Source organism: Chlorocebus sabaeus, chromosome 20, assembly GCF_047675955.1.
Source record: "Chlorocebus sabaeus isolate Y175 chromosome 20, mChlSab1.0.hap1, whole genome shotgun sequence".
Classification (NCBI taxonomy): domain Eukaryota; kingdom Metazoa; phylum Chordata; class Mammalia; order Primates; family Cercopithecidae; genus Chlorocebus; species Chlorocebus sabaeus.
Window position 1 is genome coordinate 101,485,862 of NC_132923.1, and position 17,701 is coordinate 101,503,562.

General features: G+C 49.9%; 1 protein-coding gene across 1 annotated transcript in view; it reads right to left on the bottom strand.

Moving 5' to 3' along the window:
• Positions 1-1,497: 1,497 nt before the first annotated feature.
• TFAP2E (transcription factor AP-2 epsilon) overlaps positions 1,498-17,701 on the bottom strand; it is a 30,634-nt gene continuing 14,430 nt past the window's right edge. The window contains exons 5-8 of the mRNA XM_038004527.2: positions 8,685-8,907; positions 7,207-7,325; positions 6,484-6,625; positions 1,498-1,944 (exon numbers count right to left, since the gene is read on the bottom strand). Of these exons, the coding sequence (XP_037860455.1) occupies positions 1,662-1,944; positions 6,484-6,625; positions 7,207-7,325; positions 8,685-8,907 (767 nt within the window). The 3' untranslated portion in view covers positions 1,498-1,661. The remainder of the gene's footprint in view (positions 1,945-6,483; positions 6,626-7,206; positions 7,326-8,684; positions 8,908-17,701) is intronic.

Below are 17,701 nucleotides of genomic sequence, written 5' to 3' on the forward strand. Positions count from 1 at the left end.
TGCAGAAAAGAGCAAGTGGTCAGCCGTATCCACTGACTGCTGCTGTTAAATCTAGAAAAAAAGGCCTTGAGATTTGACGTTGTGATGACTATGCTGAGTGGACGTCAGCAGACTGGTCGGGAAAACAGATTGAAGAGGAAATCAGAGGTGAAAAAATGGAGGTATAGGTGTAGCAATCTTTCAAGAACTTTAACTGCAAAGGAAATAGAGAAATGGAGAAAGGATTTATGTTTTGTAAGGTAAGAGATCCTAGAACATTTGTACTCTGGGGGGTGATCCAGTAATGATTCCGTAGAGAGGGAGACACTGATGATACAGGACAGAAAAGATGATTGAAGATCCTCAAAACGAGAGTTGGATGAGCGTTGGCCTGACAGACACACACAGTCACCAGCATTCCCACTGACACATACACATCACCAACGGGCATGGTAACAAATCTGTACACCCAATAGCCAAACTGACAGATGCACCCACCAGCCCACCAAGTCCCAGGAATACACATACAGTATTCACTTGACACACACACACAGCCACAGCAACTAACAGCCACACTGACATGTCAGATAGACCAACATCTGTGCCTCCTCTCACACAGAGGGGCCCCCAGTCCCCTCCATCCCCTTAGGGGCCCCTTCCCACCCTACACTCTGCCCAATTCCCAGGCCCTTCCTCTCCCCAGTGACATTGCCCTGTTGGGAGGCAAATCCAGGCCTGGGCTAAAGAAGGACAGGGAGGGCTTCATATCCAATGAAAGGTTTTATTAAGAGAATGAGAGATGGGGAGATGGGGAGGTACATCAACTGCAGGGGCAAAAGAACCACAAATACAAGATCCCAGCGACAACCACAGGGCACCTGACACACCTTTCTTCCCTCCCAACCCACCCACAGCCCTTTGTGAGCAAAAACACCCTCTCCTTTCTGGTCCAGCTGGCCATATCAGTGCATGGCCAGAAAACAGTGAAATGAATCCCCAACTCACTGGGATAAATAAGTTGCACTGGACATTTTAAAATTTCAAATTTAATTACAACATACATAAATAAATAGGACAGACAGCAACAGGACTGTGATGAGCAGCCTGGATTCAAGTTCTGCAATTTGTGCTTTATCTTCTTTGTTCCTTGAGGACCCCTCCTGCCCACTTCTTTCCAAGAGTAGGAGGGGTACAAAGAGTCCACTGGGGCCTCCTCCTTCCAGCACCCCTTTTCTGGGGGTAGGAGACTCTGGAATGAGGGGCACCAACTCCTCAGTAGCACCTCTGATTTATCAATTTCCCTCCTGCCACCAGTGAAAAACACAAAGGCTTTGGCCTCTAGAAGCATCCACGGCCACCCAGGCACCCTAATGGAAAGGGCTCTGCCCCATGAGCCAGACCTTTTCATGTCAATTTTCTGTTCAAACCCTTCTCAACCATCAAAGGTCAGAAAATTGCACACATGAGACAAATACCTGGGCCCTTAACTTAGCAACACACCACCACAGAGAGGCCACCCTCCCTTACTCCTAGCCAGATCCCCAACTCTGGGATCTCTGGATGAATGTTCTCTTTCTGGCCTGACTCTAATCCCACCTTTCAGTCCTTTCAGGCCCACCCCCAGGAGCTAAGTGCCTGTTCCAGGGCCTGGGAGCCCCTTAGGGATGGGGTGGGAGAAGCAGTTATTTCCGATGCTTGGCATCTTTCTCCGAAGCCTTGGTTTCACCGTGCCCACTGCCCACACTGCTTAGAAACATCTTGTCCAGCCCCTTGAGTGACTCCAACAAGTAGTTCTGGAAGGCAGTGAGGGCAGCACAGATGGCAGGCCCACCGAAGCCATGGGTGATGAGGCTAAAGTGTGTCAAGCAGCTCTGCACTCCGGGCTCCAGGATGAGTGCCGGGCGGCTGTTGCCCAGCGGTGAGCGGTCCTGAGCCATCAAGTCTGCAAACTCCTTGCAGATCTGCCTGGTGGGAGAAGGAGGGCCAGAGGTTGGAGGACAAAAGTCTGAGCCCAGAGAAGGACCTACTACATGCTAGGCATTTTACAGACATTAGCCACACTATTGCTGACCCTCCCAACAGTCTGCAAAATGATGAACATACTGTTTTTCACAGAAAAGGTAACTAAGGTTCAGAGAAGTCATGTGACTAGCCCAGTATCACACAGCTAATAAACAACACACGTCGATTATCCTATAATCTTTCTTTTTTGGATGTCCGGCCCATATTCAAAGTGCAGCTCAGCTACTTACTACCTTATATAGGAAACTTTCCTTGATTCCCCCTCCCACCCCAAACACCCAATGCTTCACAGAACTTTGTCTTTGAAGCTATTAGGAAACAATCCAGAATCTGCCGGAAATAATAACTAGCAGTGAATATAATTGAAGCCTGGATGCTGTGCCAAGCACACTGTCTGCATCATCTTACTTAATCTTCACAAACAAGTCTATACTATTATTATCCCCATCATATGGACAAGAAAACTGGTTTCAGACAGGTTGGATGACCTGTCAAGGTGACCAAGCTGGGATCTGAACCTAGCTCTAGTTTGCAGCCATTCATTATTCATTCCTTGGTGCATCCTGTGTGTGGCTCGGGCAAGAGGATCACTCATCATTCATCTTCGTGTCACCATGAAAGCCAGTCAGTATCTTACACAGGACTGAGGCCCACGAAGTGCTTGATGAGTGAGCTGATTAGTGAGCACGTGAGCCCCACCCTAGGTATGTTTCTCCAGTGACAGTATGAGCAGCCTCAGAGGTCTCTCCATTTGGCAGTCCCAGGAGTCTGTGCTTCCTCTTCTGCCTTGGGGACTTGAGGAAAGCCTCAAAGGCAGGACGGTGGAGTTGTCAGTTTGAAGTACTGCGTTAGGTGGGAGGACTGGATGTTCTAAGGCGGAAACAGGCAAACCCAAGGATGTGAGGACAGGGTTGCCAGGAGTGGGTGGAGTTTGTGTGGGCCAGACTGTGGGGCCCTCAAAAGAGTCTGAACTTTAGCCTACCAATTGGTAGTTCTCAGATTTCTCTCTCTCTTTTCTTTTTTTTAAATTTTTTTGAGATAAGGTCTTGCTCTGTCACCCAGGCTGGAGTGCAGTGGCACGATCCCAGCTCACTGCAGTCTCAACCTCAGCCTTCCGAGTAGCTGGGACTACAGGTGCGCACAGTCACTCCTGGCTAATATTTTTAGTACAGATGGGGTTTTGCCAAGTTGCCCAGGCTGGCCTTGAACTCCTGGGCTCAAGCAATCTGATCACCTCAGCTTCCCAAAGTGCTGGGATTACAGGCATAAGCCACTGCACCCAGCCTCTCTCTCTTTCTTTCTCTCTTTCTCTATCCCCCTCCTCTCTCTGTCTTTTCTTGCAGTGGGACTGCCAAGGTGTGAATGCTTACGTTCCCCAGAATTCATATGTTGAAATCCTACCCCCCTAGGTGATAGTATTAGGAGGTGAGGCCTTTGGGAGGTGATTAGGTCATGGAGGTGGAGCCGTCATGAATGGGATTAATGCCCTTATTATAAAAGAAGTCAGAGAGAAACCCATTCTCCCTTCTACAATGTGAGGCCACACAGCAAGGTGCTGTCTATGAGCCAGAAAGCAGGCCCTCACCCAACAGGGAATCTGCCTTGACCTTGAATTTCCCAGCCTCCAGGACTACGAAAAATAAATTTCTCTTGCTGGCCAGACGCGGTGGCTCACACCTGTAATCCAAGCACTCAGGGAGCCTGAGGCGGGTGGATCACCTGAGGTCAGGAGTTCGAGACCAGTCTGGCCAACATGGTGAAACCTCTACTAAAAATACAAAAATTAACCAGATGTGGCGGTAGGCACCTGTAATCCCAGCTACTCAGGAGGCTCAGGCAGGAGAATTGCTTGAACCTAGGAGCTGGAAGTTGCAGTGGGCCGAGATTGCACCACTGCACTCCAGCCTGGGCAACAGAACGAGATTCTGTCTCAATAAATAAATAAATAAATAAAAATTTCTGTTGTTTATAAGCACCCAGTTTATGGTATTTTGTTATAGCAGTCCAAATAGATTAAGATAAGAACTCTTTTGGAAGAACTAAATCTTTCACCCTTTTTTTTTTTTTGAGACGGTGTCTCACTATGTCATGCAGGCTAGAGTGCATTGATGCAATCATGGCTTACTGCAGTCTCGACCTCCCAGGCTCAGGTGATCCTCTCATCTCAGCCTCCCAAGTAGCTGGGACTACAGGAGTACACCACCACACCTAGCTAATTGTTGTATTTTTAGTAGAGACCAGGTTTCACCATGTTGCCCAGGCTAGTCTCCAATTCCTGGGCTCAAGCAATCTGCCAGCCTCAGCCTCTCAAAGTGCTGGGATTACAGATGTGAGCCACCTTGCCTGGCCTGAAAAACTAAATCTTGTGGCCAGGCACGGTGGTTCACGCCTGTAATTCCAGAACTTTGGGAGGCCAAGGCGGGTGGATCACCTGAGGCCAGGAGTTCCAGACCAGCCTGGCCAACATGGTGAAACCCCGTCTCTACTTAAAATACAAAAAATTAGCTGGTCCTGGTGGCAGGCGCCTATGATCCCAGCTACTGAGGAGGCTAAGGCAGGAGAATTGCTTGAACCCGGGAGGCGGAGGTTGCAGTGAGCTGAGATCGCACCATTGCACTCCAGTTTGGGAAACAAGAGCTAAACTCCATCTCAAAAAACAAAAACAGGCCAGGCGCGGTGGCTCAAGCCTGTAATCCCAGCACTTTGGGAGGCAGAGGCAGGCGGATCACGAGGTCAGGAGATCGAGACCATCCTGGCTAACACGGTGAAACCCCGTCTCTACTAAAAAATACAAAAAACTAGCGGGGCGAGGTGGCAGGTGCCTGTAGTCCCAGCTACTCGGGAGGCTGAGGCAGGAGAATGGCATAAACCCGGGAGGCGGAGCTTGCAGTGAGCTGAGATGCGGCCACTGCACTCCAGCCTGGGCGACAGAGTGAGACTCTGTCTCAAAAAACAAAACAAAACAAAACAAAAAAACTAAATCTTAATGGAATACTAGTTTGTTAAACAGGCCCTGAGGTGCCCTCGCAGACCTAGTTTGAAAATCAATGCAGCCGGAACCGTTGAAGATTCTTGTGCGGGGGACAGATACATGTGCAGGGAGGTTGGGACCAGGGAGACGCTAGGGTGAAGGTCCGGGAGTGAGATGAAGACCTGAGGAGAGGAGGCAGCATGTGAACGGTGGTGAGGGAGGCACAAACAGACTTGCAGAGCAGTCAGGCGTGACTTGGTGGCCTGATGGACATCACTGGAGCGGAGGGTTGATGGGCAAGGCTAGAAGAGGGAGCCTCACACCTGCAATGGGGACTGGGGCTGGTGGTGTCCTGGGAGTGTATGTGAGTGTGGGACCCATGTGTGAGCCTGTGTGAGCCAGTATGTGACACCACTGTTCTTGATGCATGGAACCCAGATATGTTCACATGTAGTGTCCATGTGTGCTCCAGGAGCTTGTGAGGAGTGTTCATGTATGTCTGAGTATGATAACCATGATGCACAAATATACCCATATGTGGCGCTCAAGTGTGCCCATGTGGCATGCACACATGTGCCCAGGATAGCCTAAGCAGGGAGCCTAGGTGCCCATGTATGATGCCACATGGGCCGCACGTGCGTGTGTGTGCTCACTGCTGATGTACACAGTGGCGTGCAGGTACGTGTGTGTGCTCAGCGCTCATGTACACAGCGGCGCGCGGGTGCGTGTGTGTGCTCAGCGCTCATGTACACAGCGGCGCGCGGGTGCGTGTGTGTGCTCACTGCTGATGTACACAGTGGCGCGCGGGTGCGTGTGTGCTCACTGCTGATGTACACAGTGGCGTGCAGGTGCGTGTGTGTGCTCAGCGCTCATGTACACAGCGGCGCGCGGGTGCGTGTGTGTGCTCACTGCTGATGTACACAGCGGCGCGCGGGTGCGTGTGTGTGCTCACTGCTGATGTACACAGCGGCGCGCGGGTGCGTGTGTGTGCTCACTGCTGATGTACACAGTGGCGCGCGGGTGCGTGTGTGCTCACTGCTGATGTACACAGTGGCGTGCAGGTGCGTGTGTGTGCTCAGCGCTCATGTACACAGCGGCGTGCAGGTGCGTGTGTGTGCTCAGCGCTCATGTACACAGCGGCGCGCGGGTGCGTGTGTGTGCTCAGCGCTCATGTACACAGCGGCGCGCGGGTGCGTGTGTGTGCTCAGCGCTCATGTACACAGCGGCGCGCGGGTGCGTGTGTGTGCTCAGCGCTCATGTACACAGCGGCGCGCAGGTGCGTGTGTGTGCTCACTGCTGATGTACACAGTGGCGCGCAGGTGCGTGTGTGTGCTCAGTGCTCATGTACATAGTGGCGCGCATGTATGTGTGTGCTCACTGCTGATGTACACAGTGGCGCGCACATACGTGTGTGTGCCCACTGCCCGTGTACACAGTGGTGTCCATTGTGCCCATACATGTCTGTCTGTGCATGGCAGCCACATGTGCCTGTGCGTGGTGCCCTCACTCACTTGGCGGCCAGCAGCATGCTCTTGCGGCTGTGCAGCTCCCCGGGGTCAGCATGCTGTCGGCACAGGTACTCGGCGGCTGCCTTAGCTGGGAACTCCGTCTCACAGACGTAACCGAAGTCTCGGGCCAGGTGCACGGCCTCTCCTGGGGGGAGGGGAGCTGTCACTACTGCCGGGTGTACCTCTGCGCCTGGAACACAGCTTTGAACCTCTGACCCCCTGGCCAGGGGGATCCTGCTCCATCCTGCCTCTGTAGATGCCCCCTCTGACTTTCCTTCCCAGTCCAGCTCCAGCCCTGATTCCATTGCCCTCCCTTGGGGCCATTAGGGTTGGGCTCTGAGCTCAGAGATGGGAGCTGGGCCCACCATGTATTCCAGAGGCACCAACCTCCAGGGGAGGGGGCTGTGACCCCCTTCATCACTTTACCACATCCAAACACTGGCTACTCCCCACTGACACACTCACACCCACACATCCACACCCACGCACACATACACGCACACTGCAAGTAGGTCTCCATTGCACATGCATGCACACATGTACAAAGACTACACACAGAAATCACAAACAAGCCTTCCACATGACAGAGAGCATGCACACAGATACTGCAACACTTACACGGATACACTCACCACTCAACACACCCGCCTGCATTAGAGACAGTCACACCAGACAACTCACTTGCCCTCGCAGCCACTCCCATGCCCACCTTCAGGCCTCACTCACCTTCCACTAGCGAAGTCAGCAGCGTCACGTTGGCAGCCTTGCGACGGCCAGCTGGCAGGTTGAGTCCAATCTTCTCTAACCGTTCCCGCAAACACCGGCCCCCATTTTTGGACTTGGCCCTTGACATGCACAGAGAGAGACAGACGTACAACTATGAAGACAAGAGAAACGCGTGGAGGCCAAGTGACCGCCAAAGGGCCTTGTTGCCTCCACCAGCCCCTGTTGAGGTTTGGGTCTGGTCCTGGGGATGCTCTGGGGTCTCTTTCAGCAAGGGCGCAACCTCTTCCTAATCTCCCATGGTTTTGCAGCCAAGACAGAGGTGGGGGGCCAGCACCCAGCTCCAGGAGCCCCTCAGTTCACTCTAGTCCTCTCAACAGCAGGGGCAGCCAGGGTGGGGCATCCTGGGATCTTTAGCACACCAGATGGCCACACACAGCTACCCGGGGATACACAGACCTATATGTAGAGACGCACAGCGACATACAGAAAGAGAGACACTTGGGGAGACACAGGTACACACACAGCCACCTGGGGACTCACACACACACACGTGAAAGAAGAGAGACACGTAGAACCAATAGAGACAGACATATGCAGAGACACAGACTCAGACACCTAGGGACACAGAGACACAGGATCACACCAAGTCAGGGTCCCAGGAACACATGTACAGACACTCAGGGACCCACAGAGATCCTCCAAGATGCTACGAGTAAGGAGATATCCCCTATGACTACACAAATGCCACTCCCACACACCAGATGGCCAGACATCCATGTGACTAGCTCCAGATGCACAGGCAATCATACACACACACACACACACACACACACACACACACACACACAGCAGGACACACTCTAGGCCACACATCCCACTAGAAGAAACACAGGATACTCACACTCATGGAAACATGCTCCTGGCCATCCGCTACTATAGACACATGCACACACACACACACACACGTCCACACCATCCTCAGACTCATCCAAGCTCACGGCCCTGAAGCAGAAATACCCTTCCCAGGCACAAGGACATGCACAGAGAGAGAGAGACACAGGTCTAGGAAGACGAACCATGGACTACCATGCCCCACACCCCAAAACACACAGGGCCTATGCTGCCACGCAGAATGGGCCTTGGGTCCTGGGGTTCACTTCCTGGAAGGGGGTTGAGGATGGCCCTCTCTCTTCCCCAGACCCAGTCTCGTCCTGACCAGTGTGGATGAGTTCTCCTACTCTGTGCCCAGGCTTCTTTCTCTGCCCACTTCCCCACCCCAGACCCACAGACACATGGCGGCCACCAGGGACCTGGGCCGGCCCCCACAGCATGCACAATCCAGAGTCCCCAGGGCCTCCCCTCCCAGGGAGACTGAGGCAGGGGGGCTAGGTGAGACTGGCCTCCTCTCTGATGCCCTGAGAAGGCCTGAAGAGGCCAGGGATCCAGCCAGGTGGGGAATTGAGGGCTGGCCTTCCTACCTGCGGAGGACACCCCCCAGGAGGGAGGCGTTGAGGCACTCAGGAGGCGAGAGTCGCCGCTGCACCTCCCCCACCGTCACCTTGTACTTGGACGTTGAGCTGAGCAGTGAAAGCCGGCCGGGCACAGAGCAGAAGACCTCACCAGGATTCGTGATGCCGCCCACCAGGCTGTCTTTGGCCAAGGAGAGGGCTGAGAGGCTGCTAGCTTTGGAGGGGATGGGCACTGTGGAGAAGAGCAGGGAGAGGGAAACACTGAGCCAGCGACCATCGCACACAGCCCCACTCGAGGGAGGGTCTGGTATCCTTGCTTTATGAAGGGAGAAACTGAGGCACGGTGAGATGAAAGTGACTCGTCCAAGTTCCCTCAACTGATGGATGTGAACTCGGAGACTGAACTCCGAGCTGTTTGGTTCTTAAATCTGTGTCCCCCTCACTGAACCAAGCTGGTTCTATCTTAAACTCAAACAGCTCCAGCAGAATCTTGGTGTTTTAGCGGATGCCATCAGAGAGGGACTTGGATGTAAGGATATGAGTGTGAGCTGGAGGCAGGACCCCTGGGGCCCTGCAGCAGGGCCAGGCCAGGGCTGGGCAATCACAGGGAGTCCCCAGATTCCCTCTTCCCACCTGTGATTCCCACGTCTTTCCTCCCCGCCCCTGCATCAATGAGGGGCCTGGAGACTGTGGGCTCCACATCCCTGGGACAGGGAGGTTATTGCACTATTAATGCCTTCAGCCCTGGTCCTCTCTTCCTGCCAAGTCACTCTGCGAATGCTAAAGGAGACCAGGAGATAGGCCCTATACCCGCTCCCCAAACACTCCCTAATTATCTGCTAATTGTCTGAAGACCAGAGAAGGGAATTTGAGAAGTTAATTTTTTTCTTTTTTTAATTTTTTTCCTTTTTTTGAGATGGAGTCTAGCTGTCACCAGGCTGGAGTGCAGTGGTGTAATCTCAGCTCGCTGCTGCAATCTCCGCCTCCCAGGTTCAAGCGATTCTTCTGCCTCAGCCTCCCGAGTAGCTGGGATTATAGGTACCCGTCACCACGCCTGGCTAATTTCTGTATTTTTAGTAGTGATGGGGTTTCACCATATTGGCCAGGCTGGTCTCAAACTCCTGACCTTGTGATCCACCTACCTTGGCCTCCCAAAGTGCTGGGATTACAGGCATGAGCCACCACACCTGGCCAGAAGTTGATTTTCTAAAATTCACTGACATTCTTGGCTATAAGAGAAAGGAATTTCTTCCTGCAGTCTAACCTCTATCCTCCTGCTTAGCCTTGGGGGAAGGGAGAATATTGAAGCACTTGCTTCTTTAGTGGAATCCTTTGGCCCTGTCTTCCTTTAAGGAGGTGAGAGCCTTGGTAGACAAGGCCTTGCCTCAGGAGTGAGGCTCGAGTGTGGAATCTGGGACTAACAGCTACTGAGCACTCACTGCTGTGAGGTCCCATAGATAAACCCACTCAGTCCTTGGAACAACCCACAAGGGGCTACCCTTATCACTATTCCCATTTTACAGATGAGGAGACTGATGTCCAGAGAGGTGAAGTAATATGCCTGAGATCACACAGCTGGTAGACGGAGAACCAGTAGCAAACCCAAGACTGCAGTCTCAAAGGCGGTTCTCTTAGCCTTCCAGCCTCTTGGCAATATTGGCTGAGCACTTGCATGCCAAGAATGGTGCCAGGCCTGAGGAATACAAAAGTAGGAAAGGCTGGCCTGATCCCAAGCCTGGCAGAACGTCTCGTCTCTCCCTCTCTGGATAAACCTCCCCACCCCCACCCAGCAGCCCAGCCAGAAACCTCTGTGATACCCTCTGCAACCCTCTCCCCCACCACATCATCCCATCCATCACCACATCCCGTCCATCACTACATCCCATCCATCACCACATCCCGTCCATCACTACATCCCATCCATCACCACATCCCGTCCATCACTACATCCCATCCATCACTACATCCTACAGCTTTCTTTTTTTTTTTCTCCCACCTCTGCCCATCCTATGACTTTCATTTCTTTATATGCCTTGGATGTGGCCACTCCTCTGCATGCTCACAGACACAGGTTCACTTCCCATGTGAATTTCTCCACAGACCTTGCTCTGGTCTCCCTGCTCCAGTCCAGAGGGATCTTTCTGTCTGGATGCATCATTCTGCAGCTGAAAACTCATCCTAAAACTCATTAGAGCCCGGTCAGTTCCCTGAGACTCAAATCCCAGCTCCAGAGCTGGAAAAAATGCCACCTGTCAATGAGGGCCACGTGCTGAAAGTTCAAAGACGTTAAAGTGGGACAGCAAGTAAGGAGCAGAAATGAACCTTGAACTCTCAGCACTGACTCCAAAGTTCACAGCTTTAACCATCATGTTACAATGGCCTCCTTCACCCTCCCTTGTGTTCTGGCTCTGCCTGCCCTTCTTGCTGAGTCCCCATTTTTCTGTTGGGCTCTAGACCCAAGCGACCAAGGGAAATATAATGTGAGCCACGTGTATACATTTACATTTCCTAGTGTCCACCATTTTTTTTTTTTTTGAGACAGGGTCTTGCTCTGTTGCCCAGGCTGGAGTACAGTGGTACAATCACAGTTCACTGCAACCACCACCTCCCAGACTCAAGCGATCCTCCCACCTTAACCTTCCAAGTTGCTGGGACTACAGGTGCGTGCCACCATGCCTGGGTAATTTTTGTGGGTTTCATGGAGATGGGGTTTCACCATGTCGCCCAGATTGGTCTTGAACTCCTAGACTCAAGCTATCCGCCCGCCTGCCTTGGCCTCCCAAAGTGCTGGAATTAAAGGGGTGAGCCACCAGGCCTGGCCTACATTTTTAAACAGTAAAAAGAAACATGTGAGGTTAATTTTAATCAATATAATAGTAAATAATATGTAACATTTTAGTATATTTTGTTTATCCCAATACATAAAAAATAGAATCATTTCAACATGTAATCAATATTTTTAAAATTATTAGTGAGATATTTTACATTGTTTGAAATTAGTTTTCAAAATTCAATGGACATTTTATGCTTAAGCGTATCTCGATTCAGACTAGTCACATTTTGGGTGCTCAAGAGCTACACGTAGCTAGTGGCCACCTTGGTGGACAGCACAGCTCCAGGCTTCAAGGGAGGAGGGGCTCAACCAGTAACATAGTAAGTGGGCTGTGGGGGAGATTGGCAGGCTGGAGGGGCACCTTATGCGAAGTCCTGCCAAGTAGGACACAGAGCTCCTGGTTTGTTTGTGTTTTTGTTTTGTTTTGCTGGTTTTTGAAACTAGGATTCTGGATTTTTATGTGAACTCTCTGGATTTTTAAGCATTGGCAATGATTCAAAGATTTAAAAACCCAGCACAGGCCACATGGAACAAGTGTGAAGTGCCTCCTGGGATGTGGTGACTCCCAGGCTGTGAGCTCTTTGAGCCCCACAGTGCTCCTTTGGTTCTCAGGGGTCCTTCTCCACTCTACTGAGTTTAGGCATCATCCCCTGTGCAGAGCTTCCCTCTCCTGACCCCCAGCTCCCTCTCACCCCCATCCCTGGCCTTACTGCACTGAATCTTCCTGGTCTGTTTCCACAGCTGTCTTCCCTACCAAGTATGAGTGTGTCGAGGGCAGGGTCTTGGCACAGGTGGCCATGAGTGAATATGAAATAAACTAATGATGCAAGGGCCCTGGGAACCCAAACTGAACTATACTGCATGTATTAAAAAATTATACCTCGAGCTTGACTTTAAACAAATAAAACTACAGATTGGGCCAGGCACAGTGGCTCACACCTGTAATCCCAGCACTTTGGGAGGCTGAGGTTTGATTGAGCCCAGGAGTTTGAGACCAGCCTGGGCAATACAGTAAGACCTTGTCTCTACAAAAAATACAAAAATTAGCCAGGCATGGTTGCACACACCAGCAGTCCCAACTACTGTGGAGGCTGAGGTAGGAGGATTGCTTGAGCCCAAGAGGCAGAGGTTGCAGTGAGCTGACCACACCAGCCTGGGTGACACAGTGAGACCCTGTCTCAAAAACAAAAACAAAACCAAAAACTTACAAATTGATAAATTAAAAATAAAAAGAAGGGCAAAGTAACTGTCTTCCCTCCCATCACCCCTCACCAGAAGTAGGGGTCGGAGAAACAGGATGAGCAGCCTTCTCCACCCAACTTCTATTAAAACCTAGGGCCTTGGCTGGCTGAGCATGGTAACTCACACCTGTAATCCCAACACTTTGGGAAACTGAGGCAGGAGGATCACTGGAGCCCAGAAGTTCGAGACAAGCCTGGGCAACATAGTGAGACCTCATCTCTACAAAAAGATTATTTTTCAAGTTAGCCAGGCAGGGTGGTATGTGCCCATAGTCCCAGCTGCTCGGGAGGCTGAGGCCACAGAATGATTGAGCCCGGTTTGAGGCAGCAGTGAGCTATGATTGCGCCACTGCACTCCAGTCTGGATGACAGAGCGAAACTCCATCTCAAAAAAATAAAAATAAAAAAGGGTGACTATACAAAAACTGTATGCCCTTGTGATAAATACAGCAATGAGGATGAGCTGGAGTGTGGAGGGATGTGGTAGCCTGCGTATGGATATTTGCAAGTGCTTTCTCCTGTTGATGCCAGATTTATGCAAACATAGGTGCTGCTAGATATAAGGGCAGACATGACATTGCTCATGTGTTTGTGTATATGAGTGACAGACCTTGCTGCTTCCCCTACCTGTCCCTTTTTTTCTCAGAGCCTCTTCCCTTTTAAGTGGCAAGAGGAATGGAATCCACGGTTAGGGAAGCAGATGGGTCAGGGAAGGGGCAGTGATGGAGGCAGGAATTAAACTAGCACAGAAGGCAAAACAGAGACACTAAAGTTTGTCTCCAACACGCACAGGACAGGATTCCCTGTGGTGACTCCTGAAGCTGAAGTGATCTAATGGTGTCCTGCTGGTCACAGATGCAGAAGCCATTAACACACACACAGACACACACACACACTCCTGCAGACACAAGAGCTCCCAGTTATTCAACCTGTCAGACAAGGCACTCTGTCCACAGGTGGTAGATATGGTCTGACTTCAGAACCTAGGGAAGTGTGCAACAGACTCTCCCAGAAGGCTTGTTAAAATTGCAAGTTTTTTCTAGAAGAAAACATAGGAGGCCAGGCGTCATGGCTCACATCTGTAATCCTAGCACTTTGGGAGGCAAGGTGGGCAGATCATTTGAGGTCAGGAGTTTGAGACCAGTCTGGCTAACATGGCAAAACCCCATCTCTACTAAAAATACAAACAACAACATCAAGCCTGTAATCCCAGCACTTTGGGAGGCCGAGACGGGCGGATCACGAGGTCAGGAGATCGAGACCATCCTGGCTAACACAGTGAAACCCCGTCTCTACTAAAAACACAAAAAACTAGCCGGGCGAGGTGGCGGGCGCCTGTAGTCCCCGCTACTCGGGAGGCTGAGGCAGGAGAATGGCGTAAACCCGGGAGGCGGAGCTTGCAGTGAGCTGAGATCCGGCCACTGCACTCCAGCCCGGGCGACAGAGCAAGACTCCGTCTCAAAAAAAAAAAAAAAAAAAAAAATACAAACAACAACAACAACAGAAAACTTAGGAGAAAAATCTTCGCGACTTCAGGTTGGGCAAAGAGTTCCCAGATACAACACCAAAAGCAAGGCCCATAAAAGAAAATGATAGGCCGGGCATGGTGTCTGACTCCTGGAATCCCAGCACTTTGGGAGGCCAAGGCAGGCAGATCACCTGAGGTCGGGAGTTTTGAGAGCAGCTTGGCCAACATGGTGAAACCCCGTTTCTACTAAAAATACAAAAATTAGCCCAGCATGGTGGTGCTCACATGTAATCCCAGCTATGCTGGAGGCTGAGGCAGGAGAATCCCTTGAACCCTGGAGGTGGAGATTGCAGTGAGCCAAGACAGCGCCACTGCACTCCAGCCTGGGTGACAGAGCGAGAGTGGGAAAGAAAGAGAGAAAGAGAGAAGGAGAGGAAGGAAAGAAGGAAGGAAGGAAGGAAGGAAGGAAGGAAGGAAGGAAGGAAGGAAGGAAGGAAAAAGAAGGAAGGAAGGAAAGAAGGAAAAAGAAAGAAGGAAGGAAGGAAGGAAAATGATGATAAATTGGACTTCATCAAAGTCTAAAACTTTTGCACCTCAAAAGATAGTATTAAGAAAATAGCATGGTGTGGTAGCATGAAGATGTAGTCCCAGTTACTTGAGAGGCTCAGGCAGGGGGACCACTCGCGTTCAGGAGTTTGAGGTTGCAGTGTGCTATGATCTTACCTGTAAATAGCCACCAAACTCCAGCTTGGACAACATAGTGAGACCTATCTCTAAAAAAATTTTTAATTAAAAAAAAAAAAAAGAGGCTATGAGCAGTTGCTCACACCTGTAACCCCAGCACTTAGAGAGGCCAAGGCAGGAAGATCACTTGAGCCAGAACTTCGAGACCAGCCTGGGCAACGTAGCGGGACCCTGTTTCTATGAAAAAAAAAAGAGATAATTTTTTAAAATGTAAAAGAAAACAAAATTTTAAAAATAGAGAAGAAAAAGATAAACTACAAACTGAAAGAAAATATTTTCAAATCATCTATCTGAAAAAGGACTGTATTCAGAATATATTATATAAAGAACTCTTATAACTCAACAGTAAGATAGCAACCTAAATAGAAAATGGTCCAAATATGTAAATAGACATTTCACTAAAAATGAGAGATGAATGGTTAATAAGTACATGAAAAAGTTCTTAACATTATTAGTCATTAGGAAAATGCAAATTAAAACTATACTGAGATACTACTTGATGGTTATAATAAAAAAGACAGGGGCCAGGCACAGTGGTTCATGCCTGTAATCCCAGCACTTTGGGAGGCCGAGGTGGATGGATCATGAGGTCAGGAGTTCGAGACCAGCCAGCCTGGCCAACATGGTGAAACCCCGTCTCTACTAAAAATACAAAAATTAGCCAGGTGTGGTGGTGCGTGCCTGTAATCCTAGCTGCTGGGGAGACTGAGGCAGGAGAATTACTTGAACCCATGAGGCAGAAGTTGCAGTGAGCCAAGATTGTGCCACTGCACTCCAGCCTGGGTGACAGAGCGACACTCGGTCTCAAAACAATAAATAAACAAAAAAGGCCAGGCGCGGTGGTTCATGCCTGTAATCCCACCATTTTGGGAGGCTAAGGTGGGTGGGTCACCTGAGGTCAGGAGTTCAGGACCAGCCTGACCAACATGCAGAAACCCCCTCTCTACTAAAAATACAAAATTAGCCGGGCTTGGTGGCGCATGCCTGTAATCCCAGCTACTCGGGAGGCTGAGGCAGGAGAATCACTTGAACTCAGGAGGCGGAGGTTGCGGTGAGCTGAGATCGCATCATTGCGCTCCAGCCTGGGCAGTGAAACTCCGTCTCAAAAAAAAAAAAGACAATTCTGAGTGTAGGATGTGGAAAAGTGGAACCCTCACACATTGCTGGTGAGAATGCAAAATAATACAGCCACTTTAGAAAACAGCTTGACAGTTTCTTAAAAATTAAACCTAAACCGACCATATAATCCAGCAATTCCACTCGTAGGAATTTACTCAAAAGCACTAAAAATATATGTCTACACTAAGGCATGTATGTGGATGTTCACAGCAACATTATTCAAGACAGCTAAAAAGTGGAAACAGCCCAAGTACCTGTCAACTGACCAACGGATAAACAAAATATGTTACATCCATCCAATGGCATACTACGCAGCAAGAAAAAGAAACGAGCTGCTGATAATAGTTTGTTTCTTTTTATTGCTGCTTCTTTTACTTAGTATAATGTTTGGGGCGAGCCTCAAAAACATTATGCTAAGCAAAAAGAGCTTGATGCAAAAGTCTGCATATTTATATATTCTATTTATAGAACATGTCCAGAATTTGCAAATTTGCGGACAGAAAGCAGATCAGTAGTGGCCTAAGGCTTGGGGTGAGAATGGGGATTAGCTACAAACGGGAACTTCTGGGAAAGACAGAAATGCCTCAAAATGAATTGTGGTAATGGTTACACAACTCTACATTTACTAAAAATCATCAAATTAAATTCTTACAATGTGTAAATTTTAGGTATGTAAATTTTACCTCAATAAATCAGTTAAAAAATGCAAGTTCCAGGGCCATACTTCCAGGGTTCTCATGCAATCAATGTGGGGTGGTGCCCAAGAAATTTGCATTTTTAACAAGCATCTCCTGGGGGTCCTGATGCATGTGGTTGCTTACACTACACTTAGGGTACCACTAGTCCAAAGCTTGAAGGGGTTGGAGCAAGAGGAAGGTAGATGGGAGGGGAAGTGACCTGCTCCCCAGCCTACACTGGGGCACAACATGTGCAAATGTCCTCCCTAGAGTTTCCTCATCTCCCCTGCTGGGACCTGCTGACTACGTTTCCTTCTCATCAACTGCCGGAGGGTTTCTTTCTTTTGTTTTTAAGACGGAGTTTTGCTCTTGTCGCACAGGCTGGAGTGCAATGGCGTGATCTTGGTTCACTGCAACCTCCACCTCCTGGATTCAAGCGATTTTCCTGTCTCAGCCTCCTGAGTAGCTGGGACTACAGGTGTGTGTGCACCACCATGCGCAGCTAATTTTTGTATTTTTAGTAGAGACGGGATTTCACCATGTTGGTCAGGCTGGTCTCAAACTCCTGACCTCAGGTGATCTACCTGCCTTGGCCTCCCAAAGTGCTGGGATTACAGGCGTGAGCCACTGGGCCTGGCCCAGGGTTTCTTTTAAATATAATTTCTATCCTTCACTCCCGTGCTCCAAGATTGTCCATAGCTCCCACCGTTTTCATGTAAAGTCCAAACTCTATCTGCACATTTTTAAAGTTGCTTTCTAGGGCAGAGAGTAGCCTGGGAGGCAAGTGAGAAAGGGTTGTGGAAGTGCAAGTTCAGATTCTGTAAATTTTTGATATTTTGTTTATCATGGATTTTTACACTATTTTCATTTAAAAAGCCAAGCGTGGTGGCTCATGCCTGTAATCCCAGCACTTTGGAGGCTGAAGTGAGCAGGTCACTTGAGGT